The 15,661-nt window shown below is 46.1% G+C and overlaps 1 protein-coding gene across 2 annotated transcripts; it reads left to right on the top strand.

Moving 5' to 3' along the window:
* Positions 1-4,324: 4,324 nt before the first annotated feature.
* On the top strand, positions 4,325-15,089 carry Pgam5 (phosphoglycerate mutase family member 5). 2 transcript variants are annotated; one of them, NM_028273.3, is made up of 6 exons: positions 4,325-4,572; positions 6,959-7,137; positions 8,188-8,313; positions 8,396-8,484; positions 8,582-8,712; positions 13,787-15,089. In NM_028273.3, exons 1-6 carry the CDS (start codon positions 4,385-4,387, stop codon positions 13,935-13,937), a joined length of 864 nt encoding a protein of 287 aa, NP_082549.2. In that variant the 5' UTR covers positions 4,325-4,384; the 3' UTR covers positions 13,938-15,089. The 2 variants fall into 2 exon arrangements, with proteins under 2 accessions (NP_082549.2, NP_001157010.1); NM_001163538.1 differs by having other exon boundaries at positions 8,579-8,712.
* The last annotated feature ends 572 nt before the right edge of the window (positions 15,090-15,661 follow it).

Raw genomic sequence — 15,661 nt, 5'->3', positions numbered from 1 at the left:
AAATTCTTTCATGTTGTACCAAAGTGCAACAACACTTACCACGTAAGTATACAGTTCGGTAGCAGGAAGCACAATCATGGCACGTTGTAAACATTTCCAGCATCCATTTCTAGGTGTTTTTCATTATAAAACAGAACTGTTCCTATTAAACACCAGCTCCCCATTCTTCCCCTTCTTTCCATCCCAACACCCACCTGGCCTCTGTTGTCTTGAGTGTGAGCCTACAAACCTCATAGGATCTGTCACTACAAAAAAGAAAAAAAAAGTTTCATCCGTATCATCGCATGTCAGAATTCCCTTCCTTTTTAAGGCTACACATTCCAAAGTGTATCTATACCATGTTGTGTTTATTCCTATGTTGGAAGACCCCTGCATCATTTTTTTTCAAAACAGGGTTTCTCTGTTTAGCCCTGGCTGTCCTGGAACTCACTCTGTAGACCAGGCTGGCCTCGAACTCAGAAATCCGCCTGCCTCTGCCTCCCAAGTGCTGGGGTTAAAGGTGTGCGCCACCACCACCCGGCTCTCTACATCATTTTTAAGAGTTGGTCATTCAGATGCTGGTGTGGATATGGGTGTGTAGACATTGTTCCTATACTGGCCCTCAGCTTAGGACACTGACGAAAATAACCGAGCCCATGATTGATACCAGTTACACAATTTACAACATAGCCCTAGCTTGACACATTCTAGTCTGTCCACCTTGCCTGCTTGTGATAGAGATCTGGATCCCATACACAGGTCTGGAGACCAGCAGCTGCAGTCCTAACTGCTTGGGACATGGAGGTAGGAGGATAGCTGGAGCTTAGGTGCTCAGGGCCAGCCTGGGAAATGCAGTAAAACTCCCATCGTTAGACACCCCCTGACCCCCCACCCCCAGTTCTAGAGATCAGCCATGATAACATTTGCTGAGGGATTTCTTTGCTAGCAATTTTCCAAGTCCTTTGTGAGTCAGCAGCACTTGATGCTATAACAATGCTGTTCTTTGCATTTCACGAATGCGGAACCAAATTCAGGTGTCCAGGTGTAGTCTCTGATGTCTATTTTTTTTTTCTTTTCACGTTGTTGGGTTTGAAAACACTAGTACACTTTACCACCATAGCATGTGGCCTCAAAATGTCAGTGATAGGCCAGTATGGTGAGGTCACTAAAGTATATACAGGTGTTTGTTGGTTGGTTGGTTGGTTGGTTGAGCCATGGTATCAGGTAACCAGGACTACCTGGCTGGCCTTGAACTCATTGTGTAGTTAACAGTAACCTGGAATTTTTATAAAGTCTTACATTGGAATTTTAATTTTTTTGAGTAAAGTTTTCACTAGGCAATCCTGCCCGGCCTAGAATTTGCTGTGTAGATTAGGGTGGCCTTGAATTCACAGAGATCCCCCTGCCTTTGACCCAAGAGTATGTGCATTAAAGGAGTATGTCATCATGGTCAGCCATATCCTGCGTCTTCGTCTTCCTCTAAAGTCCTGGACTTACAAGCATGTCTTTACCATGTCTGTCTTCTTTGCTTTAAAGTGGTGTGAATTCATATTTCTGGCATATCCCAGCCCACATCATTTAGCTCATTTCCTACATATTGGTTGACACAACTACGTATAGAGAAAGTCAGAATGTACTTTTCTAGTCTCCTCCACTCAGACATTATCATTGTGTTTACAAGTGGTTATATGAACGGGGAGCTGTTCTGGTAGGTAAGCCGATAATCTTTCCCTCATATTTAGCTCTAGATACTATGGCCAACAGTTCCTTTATTTTTAAAAGATTTCACTTATTTTTGTTTTATGTCTGCTTGAGATTATGTCTGTATACCATGTGTGTCCACTGCCCTTAGAGGCCAGAAGAGGGTTTTGGATCACCTGGAACTGGAGTCACAGACTGGTGCTGGAAATAAACTTGAGACCTCTGGAAGAGCAGCCAGTGCTCTTAACCACCTCTCTATTCTCCCCCAAGTCACCCTCTCTTTTTTGAGACAGGGTCTTATGTATTCCAGGCTAGTCTTGAACTCCAAGGATGCCCTTGAACTTGTGAATCTCCTATTTTCACTTCTCATTTGTTGGGATTACAGATGTGCTCCACTATACCTGATTTAGGCAATACTGAGGATGGGATTCAGGGCTTTGCATAAGCTAAACAAGCTCCCTACCGAATGACCTGTGTACCCAGTCTACCAATATCTATATATAAACCCATAAAGTGGTCCTTACAACTGCACTGTCACACGGTGTCACAATTCTGCATGTACCTCCCGCTTATTCTGTCCATTACGCCTTTTCCCTTACTTTGCAGTGATAAAGAGGAGTGCAGAAACAGAAGCAGTTTCCTGAGATGAAGCAACACATTTATTTGTTTACAAATTTAATGCTCAAAATAGCCACGTAAGCCAGGCTTGGTGGCAAGGGCCTTTCCCCCATCACTCAGGGGACAGAGGCAGGTGGATCTCTATGAGTTTGAGGCCAGTCTGGTCTATACAGCATGCCCCAAGGCATCCAAGTCTACACAGTATGATGGGACCCCCATCTCAGAGGAAGGAAAAAGAAAAAGAAAGAAAGACACAGAAAAGGACACCTAGTTCCAAGAGGACAGACTGTGGGAGTCCAAATAATTTAAGGTACCTAGAATACAAATCAGGGAGACCTACATCCCTGTGGGACAAAGAGGCAGTAAGGAAGCACTGTTAAAGAAGAACTATTCTGTAGCTGGGCGTGGTGTCGCACACCATTGATCCCAGCACTCGGGAGGCAGAGGCAGGCGGATTTCTGAGTTCAAGGCCAGCCTGGTCTACAAAGTGAGTTCCAGGACAGCCAGGGCTACACAGAGAAACCCTGTCTCAAAAAAACAAAACAAAATAAAATAAAAAAAAAAGAACTATACTGTAATTTTGTTACAGATTTTTGTTACACACACCCTATTGATGCTTCCTGTGAAAGATTAAAGCATCTAACAGGTCCTGCTCTGGTGCCTGGCTGAGGTCCTGTCAGGAAAGCAGCCTCTTAAGGACAACTAGCCACACTGCCCTCCTGGCAGCCAGTTTAGATATTGGGGCTCACTGGGCAGACACCTCTGCAGTCATATGGGCCACCAGAACCTCCGTGGAAGACTTGCTCCAGTCATGATCTGTCCAGACAGCCTCCACCGACACTGAGCAAGACAGCATGGTAGTGAACTCTGATGACCTTGCAATCGTCTCATCCAGGCCAGGGGGAGGCTCTCCCTTGGTGGCTCTGCAGAAAACCTGCGATTGATTCAAACGTGCATGAAGGACTGCCAGGATTGGGGCTAAGACCCTTGCCATAACACCCTTTTCTCTTTATATATAAGCCGACTGAAACTCACGTTTCAGTCAGTGTGAAATACAGCCTCTGTATCCTTTTTTTTTTTGGTATGTCAGGCCTTAGAGGGTTTTTGTAAAAAAAATTTAATTTATTTTTATCAATAGTAGGGTAGGCTGAGCTAGGAACACCAAAAGGCTGAGGCTAGAGAGAATAGAGAGCTGAGGTGAAAGAAGGCTGTGGAAAAAACAGATCCTGTTGCTAAGACTTTTAGGGAGCTGTCTAGCCAAAGGACCGCCTTAGCCATTGTGGAAGGCCAAGGGTTCTGAGAATGTCTGAGGTTAGAGGTTCATTCAGGAGCAGTAATATTACCAAATGCCTGCTGCTGTTCATTGTTGCTCAAAGATGAAAATTATAACAGCTGCCAAGTGCTGGGCCGCTTGGTAGTTAAAGCCCAAGCCTGGAGCTGTAAGTCCGTGGGCCTGCCAGTCTAGTCCCTAGGCCTTGGGTACAATGGCCCTGGAAGAGCAGGTGGACACCTTTCCTACACAGAAGGACCCGGTCAATTGGTCAAAAGCAACTAGAGCGGTAAAACTTGGAGGCGCGATGGTAGGTGCCAGGGACTAGGGGTGGGGAATGGAGGGTTGATAGTTGAATGAAGAAGGTTCTTAGGGAAAAAAATGGAAAGAATTCAGGAGGTGAAAGTTGAGAGTATGCATACACTTAAAGATTACAAATGAAAACATAAAAACTTCAAATTGAAGTGCCAAACTTGAGGTTTTTCAATTCATATAAACCCAGTGCCTGCAGGCAGATTTCTGAGTTCGAGGCCAGCCTGGTCTACAGAGTGAGTTCCAGGACAGCCAGGGCTACACTGAGAAACCCTGTCTCGAAAAACCAAAAAAATAAAATAAAATAAATAAATAAACCCCAGTGCCTGATTTCCACCCACTAAAGGGCAGGCATCTGCGCCTGCTACCCTGCGACCACCGGCAGGTGGCGCCCTGGGCCGCGTTTCCTGATTCGTCGGGGGGGGGGGAAGGGGCGGGACTTCCACCAGCCGGAAGCGGAAGTCTGCTCCTGGCGTCCCGCCGTCAGGTCGCGCGATTTGCGGCATGGCTTTCCGGCAGGCGCTTCAGCTGGCGGCCTGTGGTCTGGCCGGTGGCTCGGCCGCTGTTCTCTTCTCGGCGGTCGCGGTAGGGAAGCCGCGAGGTGGCGGGGATGCAGACACGCGCGCGACCGAGCCGCCGGCCTGGACAGGAGCGCGAGCCGGGCGCGGCGTCTGGGACACCAACTGGGACAGGTGCGGGGACGGGAGGTTTGGGCTCGGCCCTGCTTCCTCACCTCCATCCCGGGATGGCGGAGATCGGTGCTCTGAAGGGAAGGGGACGCTGCGTGCTAGTGGGTCTTGAGTTTGTGTGAATCGGTGGCAGTGCCTGGATGGCGCACCTCCCGAAGGTCTTCGCGCCTGGGCCACCCGTCTCTCTGAGGGACCTCTAACCGCCCGGACCCCATACTCGAAGAGTCCTTGTTCAGAGACAGTGCACCAGGTCTTTGTCCCAGGACCACCATCCTCTGTGGGCCTGAAATTCCAAAGGATTAAGTCTTACTCAGAGTCAGGGTCTTGATAGACAGCCAGGTTTGCCTCACAAATTCTCCTCCTGCAGCTTGGGGAAGATTGGGACTGCAAGCATGCTATCCCTTCAGAGGCCAGAGAACCCGTGCGTGAAGTAGAGCCAAGGGTTGGGTTACCCATGGAAGCCGGGTACAGTGGCATGTATAGCGAGTGGCATGCAGCTTTAATCCCAGCACTGGGAGTCAGAGGCAGGCAGAACTCTGAATTCTGGGCTATATAGAAACACCTTGTCTCAAAAAAAAAAAAAAAAAAAAAAGAAAGAAAGAAAAAAGAAATGACCTGATTTTAAATGTTTCATATTTGCTTGCTGTGTCTGCTTACGTGGATGGATTGGTACAGTGGCCTTGTTAGGTGGGGAAGGATGCATGACAGATGGATCAACAAGTGCCGGAAGGGACTAAAAGGGGCATATCCACTTGGTTTCTTTCTGGTATGCCTTCCTCTCTGACAGTCGTCTCCAAATTTTGTCTGGTCCAGCCCCACACACGGCCCTGTAGCTGCAGCAAGACTTTGGCCTGGTCTGTATATGGGACTAACACCCCAGGTTAGCCTGCTCAGATCATGCTTGAGCCGCCACCACCACCCTTTCCAGACCTTCCTCTTCCACCATTGTGTTAATTTGGGCAGCTCTGACTTGTCCTATTCCTGCCTCCTACATTTAACTGAGTAGCTTCAGTTTCTTCGGCTCCTACGTCCACTCCACTAACTACAGTCCTCAACATTGTGATGGCCACTACCCCAGTGACTGCTCAACACTTAAAGTGTGTTTAGTGTGACTTAGAAAAGAGCTCTATTTTTATTTGATTTAAAATTAATTATAGTAATCCCTCTGTATGGTGGGGGATTGGGTCCATGATCCCTGAACATATCAAACTCTGTGGATGTTCATGATAATGAAGTATTTACAGATAACCTAGGCATCTAGCTTATCCTCCTGTATACTTTAAATCATTCCTAGATTATTTATCACACTCAGTACAATAAAATTGCTACCTAAGTAGTTGTTAAAATATATAGCTTGAGGTTTTAAAAAAAAATCACATACAAAAAGGTCTGTTTAGTTCAGATGCAAACTTTTGAGTATTTTTTGATGCCCGGTTGATTGAATATTGAGTGTGGAATCTTGAGCTACGAAAGACCTAAGTATAGTTAGACTTACTTATTCAACCTGGCCTTTTGTGATCCTTCCGCCTCAGCTTTTCCAGAGTGTGAGGAGTCCAGACTTGTACTGTGAGAAAGCACAGCCAAGGTCCTGTGCCTAGTATTTTTAACTTACGTTAGGGATGTTAGTATATGCTCGCTTGTACTCCTCATACTTGGAAGGCTGAAGTAGAATTGTTGTGACGTCAGCCTGAGCTACACTGAGAGGGCCTGTCTTATCACCAGCAGAAGTAGTAAATGAATGAAACAGCCCCAAGACTATTGGAGTCACACAGACAGTACAGTTCTAGGCTCCGCTGCAGTGCAACTATCCACTCTCACATCTCTTGACACTGCTTGCTTATTTGAGGCATCATTGGGTTTCTCCTTTTTTTTTTTTCCCGTCTCATGTGCACGTGTGTGAGATCACATGTGTGTAGGTCTGTGGGAAAGCCCGGGGTAGTTATGGAAATTGTTTCTCAATCATACTTCTGGATTATTGTTTAAGGCATGGCCTCTCAGTCAAACCGAGAACTTGCAACACAAGTAGTCTGACTAGACAGCTTCTTCTAGGGGTCCCGTCTCCACGTTCTGAGGCTGCAATTATAAGTGGGCCATTATACCTACCCAGTATTTATGTGGCTTCTGGACTCTAGTCTTCCTGCTTGTATAACAAGCACTTTAACCTGTGAGCCATCTCTTCACCCAGCCTGTCTTCACCAGGAACATGAACCTGAGGCTTCATGTTATATGCAGGAATAATATATGTATCAACCAGAGCGAGCCTAGCCTTTTCGGGAAGAGTCTGTGAGGCTAGGCTCTCTGGCCTGGGCTTCTCCCCCAGGCCTTTTCCCAAGCACTGAAAGGTGTCTTGGACAAGAGGTCATAAGATAAGACATACTTTTACAATTAGGCGAGAGCCACTGTCACTCATTAACCTGAAGAAAAGGAATGTGGAATCTGGAGAAGACGAGTTGACATCCAGGCTGGATCACTATAAGGCCAAGGCCACAAGGCACATCTTCCTCATCCGGCATTCCCAGTACCATGTGGATGGCTCCCTGGAGAAGGACCGCACCCTGACACCATTAGGTATGACTCATTGGTTGGTCTTGAAGTTAGTTACAGGCTGAACCAGGGATCTAGGCCTTCTCTCTGCTCCCCCTCCCCCTCCTACCTTTCAGCATGGTGGTGATACAGCCAGACTCTCACTATGTAGTCTGAGTTCCTGATTCCCCTGCCTTGCTTCCCAAGTAGGTGGGAAGGTGAGCATTGTGGTGTGCCGTTCCATTTTAAACAGTTTATTGATAGATGGCATATTTCCCACTTGTATAATACTCAAAAAGAGTTGGATGGTCACAATGTCTCCAGGATTCTCCTCTAGCAGATTGTTTCTCCAACCTGAGGAGTTCTGTGGCTTCTGACCCCTGGGCATAAGCAGGGTATCAGGTCTCCACTGTGGTGTAGGTTACTGTATCCAGCAAAAAACTCATTTTCAAAACAAAAGGAAAATGATTTCTTAGAATGTTTTCAGCTATATGCTAAAGCACATTTAAGGAAAAAGCATTTACTATCACTGTCTCCTTGTGACCCCTGAGAATCAGTTTGTAGTTTGAGGCAGGCCTTGAACTCATGGCAACCCTCCTGCCTCAGCCTCCTGAGTGTTGGGAGTACAAGTCTGTCTGCACCACCAAGCCCAGTTCAGTTTTCATTTTTTTCTTCACTTTGTTGTTATGTTGTATCTATTGTCATGAGGCAGTGGGCTACCATGATGCTGAGACTTGATTTTGTTCTTTCTTTATCAGTATTGGGAATGGAACCCAGGGTTTTGCATGTTAGGCAGTTCTATCAGTGGGCTATATTATATTCCCGAGTGGAACTTGATTTTCAACATAGTTGAATAAAAATAGGATAGGGCAGGCCTACATTCCACTGCTGTCGAGTTTACTCACGTTGCTAACTGAATCTGGTGTATTTTCTCTTGGGGTTGAGGACAACCGATTGTTTCTTTGCTCCCCAGGGCCCTGACCCTGGTTAGGTCTATGAGGATAACATCTTGAGTGACGCTTGATAGCACTTCACTGTTTATGCAGTAAGTGGAGGGTCCTGGTTTATGACATTCACAGGTGTTTTTGCTTCCAGGTCGGGAACAGGCTGAACTCACGGGGCTCCGACTTGCAAGCCTGGGATTAAAGTTTAATAAAATTGTCCATTCCTCTATGACCCGTGCAGTAGAGACCACAGACATCATCAGCAAGCACCTGCCAGGTGAGTGCTGGTTGTCTGCTGTTTGGGGTGTGTAGATTCACTCTTGGGACACCTTGCTGAACAGGGGCCTGCTTTTTTCCAGGTGTCTCCAGAGTCAGCACAGACTTGCTACGGGAAGGTGCCCCCATTGAACCGGATCCACCTGTCTCTCACTGGAAGCCAGAGGCTGTGGTAAAAATGCCATCCCTTGTGCCACTGGATTAGGGCAAGGCCTGCCCTTACCCTTGTCTGCTTCCACACTGACAACTCCTTACTCTGCTCCTAGCAGTATTATGAAGATGGAGCCCGGATTGAAGCTGCCTTCAGGAACTACATCCACCGAGCTGATGCCAGGCAGGAGGAGGACAGCTATGAGATCTTCATATGCCATGCCAATGTCATCCGCTATATTGTTTGTAGGTAAGTGCCAGCAACCACGCATTCCTCGGTGTGATTCGGGGAATGCTGGTGAAGCCTGGTCAGAGAAGTCCCAGTGAAGCTGGCTATGACAGTGTATAACATGATTAAGGAGCTGTGTTCTGGCCTCCACTACCTTATGAAAACGGTGAATGTCTAAGGCTTTTCAAGACAAGGTTTCTCTGTGTAGCCCTGGCTGCCTTAAAACTTACTCTGGCTTTGAACTCAGAGATTCAAACGCCTGCCAAGTGCTGGGATTAAAAGCATGCGTAGCCATCGCCCCCTTGTCTGTTTTTTACATACTTGCTCTAGTTGTCTGTTGGTAGATGGTGCCGGTAGCAGTCAACATGGACTTACTCAGAGTTTGTCTCCTTCATCCTTTTGCTATCAGAACTTATGTAAGGCTCGTCTTTCTCCATGTTTGTTTGTGAAAAGTTTGGGCACCTTGGGGGTCGTGATTCTTTTTTGCTAGTCCTGTACGTGAGATTGGGCCTGTTGTACATTCTGACCTGTGATTGTTGGTTTGCTGCTCAGTCTACGTAGTGTTTTGGATTTTCTTTACTTTTTATACAATAGGACATTCCAGGCTCATGCTGTTTCCCTGCATAGATCCTTGTTTTAGCCATTTTTTCATGGGTGCCAGCATAGTAGCCAGCTACGTATCTTTGGACTGTCACCCATGGCATGATGATGTGTTCCCATCACACCTGAACAGAAGCCCAGAGATGGCCAGGGGACCTCATGGTCACTTAGGCAAGCATCAATCCCAAGAAACTACAATGCTGTTGGGGAGCTGGGAATCCCTACTGGGCTCTGGGAGCTTCATTATCAGACAGAGCTGGTGGTGGGATGGAGGGCGATATGGTGGACAAGTACTTAGATTATAACACTCTCCAATGAAGGCAAGTGCTTCTAGGATGCTGAGGTCCCCATTGCTTGTCAGGACCCACCCCATAGATTCCTCTTAGCATGTGAATAATCCATCTAGGAGTGCCCTGTTTATTTTGTACCTCATTATCATAAATAGTCTCTGTATTAGTTAGGGTTTTACTGCTGTGAACAGACACCATGACCAAGGCAAGTCTTATAAAAAACAACATTTAGTTGGGGCTGGCTTACAGGTTCAGAGGTTCAATCCATTATCATCAAAGAAGGGAGCATGGCAGTATCCAGGCAGGCATGACGCAGGAGGAGCTGAGAGTTCTATGTCTTCATCCAAAGGCTGCTAGTGGAAGACTGACTTCCAGGCAAATAGGGTGAGGATCTTATGCCCACACCCACAGTGACACATCCATTCCAACCAGGTCACACCTATTCCAACAAGGCCACACCTCTAGATGGTGCCACTCCCTGGTCCAAGGATATACAAGCCATCACATTCCACTCCCTGGTCCCCATAGACTTGTTCAGAAACATGAGTCTATGGGGGCCATACTTAAACATAGCATAATGCAAAATGCATTTAGTCCAACTTTCAAAGTCCTCATAGTCTATAGCAGTCACAACAATGTTAAAAGTCCAAAGTTCAAGGTCTCTTCTGAGATTCATTCAACTTAGTTAACTGTAATCTCCAAAGAAAGGCAGGAAACCAGCTGGGCAAACTCCAAACTCTGCATCTCCATGGCTGATGTCAAAGTGGTCTTCAGAGCTCCACTCCTTTTTCATCTTTGTTGACTGTAACAAACTGCTTTCTCCTGGGCTGGTTCCACTCCCTGTTAGCAGCCTTCCTCAGCATGTATTCCCTGGCTCTGGCATCTTTAACATCTTTGAGTATCCAAAGCAATTTCAATGTTACATCTTCTTGTTTTACTGTCTGGGATTCCACTTGATCTTTTGGACTCCTCCTAAGGACTGACATCACTTTTCCAGCTCTGCCCTCTGTAGCACTCTAAGCTCAGGTTGATCCATTCCACTACGGCTGCTGTTCTTGGTGATCATCCCATGGTACTGACATCTCCAATACACTGGGGTGTTCCACTCCAACTAGGCTTCACCAATAGCCCCTTATAGGCTCTCTTCAGGGTGCCAAGCCTCAAATCCTTTGCATGACCCCTTCAGTCCTGGGCCATCAACTACAGCTGAGGCTTCACCTTCTCCAATGGCCTTCCCTGGCCTCTCACAGTGCTAAGCCTCAGCTTCTCTCCATGATCCCTTCATTCCTTCACAAGCAGTACCACCTGAGTGACTCTTACACATTACCAAGTCCAGCCGCAGCATGAGGTACAACCTTGGGTATCTCTGGAACACAGCTTCTTCGTGCTCCCAGAAAACAATTTCCAGAATTGCCACATTCACCTCAGTGATGCTGGGCTCTTCTTAATCACTGCTAATTCCTTAGCTCCAGCTAACCAGCATCAATTTTCCCAGTAGTTCCTTCCATTCTTAACTCTAGAGCCAGAGCCACATGGCTGAAGCTGCTTACAGGAACTAGAACACGATCCCTTTGTACTATTACATTATCACTGGCTTTATGTTTTCTAAATCCTTCACTGCCTAAGCTTGGCTATCCTGGTTCTTGCTCTGTCGATTGACCTTGAATGCAGAGATTAGCTTGCCTGTCTCCTGAGATTAAAGGTGTGTTACCACCATGCCTGGATTTAATTTAGCTGGGTAGGATCTTGCCCCAAGGTCCCACTCCCTTAATCTGTTATCTCCTAGAACACAGGAATTTGTTCCATTTCACTTCCTGGTACTCCTTTAATACTCGAACCATATATTTTATATTTTTCCTTTCTAAGCTTGCTATGCTTGTTCAAACTTCTCTTCATAAGACTTAACCAGAGAACAAAGTCTCTGCTGGGCTTTTTTGAAACTTCTTTTGTCAATGTAATTAATCCAAGTCTTTTCACCTTAGCCTCAGGCAGACTTCAGACAAGGGCAAAAAGTAGCCACATTCTTAACCAAAAGACCACAGAACCAGTCTTTATGCCACATGCTGAAATCATTCTCCTGTGAAATCTCTTGGGCCAGGTCAACACAGTTCAAATTACTCCCAGCAACTAAGTCTTCCATATTCCTACTAGGATGACCCATTAAGCACCATTTAAAGCATTCCATTGCTTTCCAAATACAAAGTCCCAAAATCCACATTCTTTCAAATAAAAGAATGGTCAGGCCTATCACAGCAATACCCCCACTCCAGTACCAACTTCTGTATTAGTTAGGGTTTTACTGCTGTGAACAGACACCATGACCAAGGCAAGTCTTATAAAAAACAACATTTAATTGGGGCTGGCTTACAGGTTCAGAGGTTCAGTCCATTATCATCAAAGAGGGAGCATGGCAGTATCCAGGCAGGCATGACGCAGGAGGAGCTGAGAGTTCTATGTCTTCATCCAAAGGCTGCTAGTGGAAGACTGACTTCCAGGCAAATAGGGTGAGGATCTTATGCCCACACCCACAGTGACACACCCATTCCAACCAGGTCACACCTATTCCAACAAGGCCACACCTCCAGATGGTGCCACTCCCTGGTCCAAGGATATACAAACCATCACAGTCCCCTATAACTGATAATGATGAAAATGCAGAAAGAATTAGCCTGGGAAGAATATTTACGCCATGAAAAGGCAGGTAGTTTTTTGTTTGTTTGTTTGTTTTTTGTTTTCCGAGACAGGGTTTCTCTGTGTAGCTCTGGCTGTCCTGGAACTCACTCTGTAGACCAGGCTGGGCCTTGAACTCAGAAATCCTCCTGCCTCTGCCTCTTGAGTACTGGGACTAAAGGCGTGCGCCACCATGCCCGGCTCGGGACTCTATCTCAAATATATAAATAAAGCCTGTTCATGCAAATATTTATGCAGCCTCTTGAGGATATAAAAGCTTTCTAAGCATCAGTCCACAACAGTATACAGTGTTCCACAACAGTATACAGATGTAGTTCCACTGGCAGAGTGCTTCATAGCATAAACAAAGACCAGTGTAGTGGTGCATGCTTGTAATCCCAGAACTTAAGATGTGGAGGCAGGAGGCAGATACTCAAAGTCAGGTATAACTATACAGTGAGTTTGAGTCCAGCCTGAGCTACATAAAACCCATTCTTAAAAAAAAAAAAAAGCCGGGCGTGGTGGCGCAGAAAAGAAAAAAAAGGTGTGTGTGTGCAGGGGAGAAGCGGGGCAACTACTGTGTCCCTTTTTCAGTATTAGCCAGGATTCATCACGGGGTTTTTACAGCATTTACATTTTAAAACTAAACAAGTAGTAGCAGGAAATGTCACGTGTTGGTAAACTAAGTTGAAGTTAAATGGCAGAATAGCAAACTGCTCAGCAGGTAGATATTCATGCATATGTGTCTGCATGCTCTTAGAGGCCAGAAAAAGATAATGCCCTGGAGCAGGAGGTATGAGACTGTGTGAGCTGCTCAACATAGGTGATGCGACTTGACTCTGCTCCTCTGTAAGAGCAGCACGCTTCAGCTCCTATACTTGTGCTCTTCAAAAGGAGCACGGGAGCTGGGTGTTGTCAAATGCCAGCCTGGTGTATGAAGTGAGTTCCAGGACAGCCAGTGTCACACAGAGAAACCCTGTCTTTTTTTTTTTTTTTTGGATTTATTTATTTATTATATGTAAGTATACTGTAGCTGTCCTCAGATACTCCAGAAGAGGGCATCAGATTTCGTTATAGATGGTTGTGAGCCACCATGTGGTTGCTGGGATTTGAACTTGGGACCTTCAGAAGAGCAGTCAGCGCTCTTAACCACTGAGCCATCTCGCCAGCCTGAGAAACCCCATCTTAAAAAAACAAGAGCATGAGCTATGTACAAGGAACCATGCAGGGGTAACGTGTCATACCTTTATCCTGGGGGACCAGCCAAGTCCTGCCTGTCAGAAACGGTTACAGTGGAAAACTTTAAATGCGGTGATCTCACTAGCCCTGAGCACATTTCTACTTAGTTGGGTTAAGCCCTTGTCCCCACAGGTTGAATACCTCATTTAGAGTACTACTGAGACATTTCCCCTGAGAAACTCTCCTCTGTTACTGGCTTAGCTGACTATCTATTCCAGAAGGCTGTCAGGTTGCCTGAACAAAGCAGCTGGCTATCAACCTGACTTTTCTGCTAGCATTTATTTTTCTCTCCCCAGAGCGTTGCAGTTTCCCCCAGAAGGTTGGCTCCGCCTGTCCCTCAACAACGGCAGTATCACCCACCTGGTGATTCGACCCAATGGTCGTGTGGCACTCAGGACCCTTGGGGACACAGGGTTCATGCCCCCAGACAAGATTACTCGGTCCTGAGGCTGCCTATCAGACTGCACGCTGTCCTCTGCTGGTGGCCTGACTACAGCCTTCCCTTGTCTTCCACAGCTGTGCTGTGGCTTCATGTTGTCTCAAATGTCACATTTGGGTGCTTTAGTTCTGGCTCATGCTGAAGAAGGCAACTTAGGAGTTAGACGGCCTTTGTGAAAGTTTTCTCCTTTACCATTACCACCAGCACAGCCCTATGAGGTGTGACAGGAACCTTCCTAGGTAGAAGGCAGGCCTGTTATGGGTACTGGCCTGGCTGTACTGCATCACGTGATTACAGTAGACCAGCCAAGCAATCCATAACATCGGGCAGAGACCTGACTGGTAGTATGGTGGTTTACAGGTGACATTACATTTCATATACTGCAATCTAAGACCTTTGGTTGCTTATTTATTAAAGATTTTCATGTGGTTTCTTGCTTTGAAAACCAACTTCTCAGCTCAATTAAGAGATCCTATGTTTACTGCATCTGAATGAAGGACAAAGGGGCTGGCTTCCTATATGATAGATAAAAGCCATGGAAGAAGTGGCCCTGCAAGAAGACTGTGGTCTGTATAAGGCAAGTAGGTGACAGTCCTGTAAGCGCTTCTTTGGAGGCAAAGATTTAGCCCCCGCTGACTGACAGAGGAGGCAGCATGTACTTGTAATTCTAGCATTTGGGAGGCAGAAGCAGGATCAGGAGTTACTATCCAGCCTGAGTTATGTTTAAAGACCCAGAAAAATATCCTTGTTCAACAGTTCCATCTTAGTTTGCTACTGGCTACTGTTAACCTTGGACTTGTAGGTTATTTAGAAATGATGTGTTTACTCCAGATAGTCTGATGACTTAAGAAAAAAACTGTCTTTTATGTATGTGGTTTTTGGTTTTGCTTTTTGAGACAGAATCTTAATTATTGCCCAGGCTGGCTTCAAACTTGAGACCCTTCTCCATCTTGTAAATGTTGGGATTGCATGTATATACTACCATACCTGCTTCCCTCTCGCCCCCTCAAAAACCCAAGTACAGTTTCTATGAAGTGGTTGTGAGCATCTTCTGTAATCAATGCAATGAGTTGGAATATTTGATGTACCTCTCTGTCCTCTTTGGGAATAAGTATGTAATAAAATTTTACTTTGTTTTGTTGTTTATTTGTTTTAAAGGGAAAAAGTAGTGTTTAGAAACCCTTTCTCAGTGTCTTCCATCCCAGGGCTGACCCTAGGCATCCTGCCTGGAGGACTTCCTCCTACAAGCTAGAAGGCACACTGCTTCAGTCCAACAGCAGGCCTGAGAGGTGTCCCTTGGAGTTAACTTTAGCTACCCGAATGCTGTTTTCTACAAGTAGTTGAAGCAAGAATGGCAAGCTGTCAACTTGACTCCTCACCTGACCTGCTGGGAGGAAGGTAAAACATTTCACAGGAGACCGGGATTGCTCAGGATTAGTGTACTAAGGGGATCCCCACGTGGTACAAACTGTAGCAGACCTTTTAAGGGCTGGCAGTATTTTAGGAACAACCTTTGATGTGAGATGAGCTCCTTACATGTGAGATGGGATGCTGCTGCTCATCTGCAAGGCACGGTGATTCTTGTAACAGCAACGGTCCTGCAAGCTGACCGTCCGACCCCCAGCCACTTCTAACCCTTCAGATCCTATTCCATATCCACAGTCAGAATTCACACTGCAAATCGATAGCCGAGATTGACATAAGACAAGATTGACATAAGACAAGGCCTGCA

This window comes from Mus musculus, chromosome 5, assembly GCF_000001635.26.
Source record: "Mus musculus strain C57BL/6J chromosome 5, GRCm38.p6 C57BL/6J".
NCBI classification, from domain to species: domain Eukaryota; kingdom Metazoa; phylum Chordata; class Mammalia; order Rodentia; family Muridae; genus Mus; species Mus musculus.
This window is presented reverse-complemented; position numbering and strand designations above follow the sequence as displayed.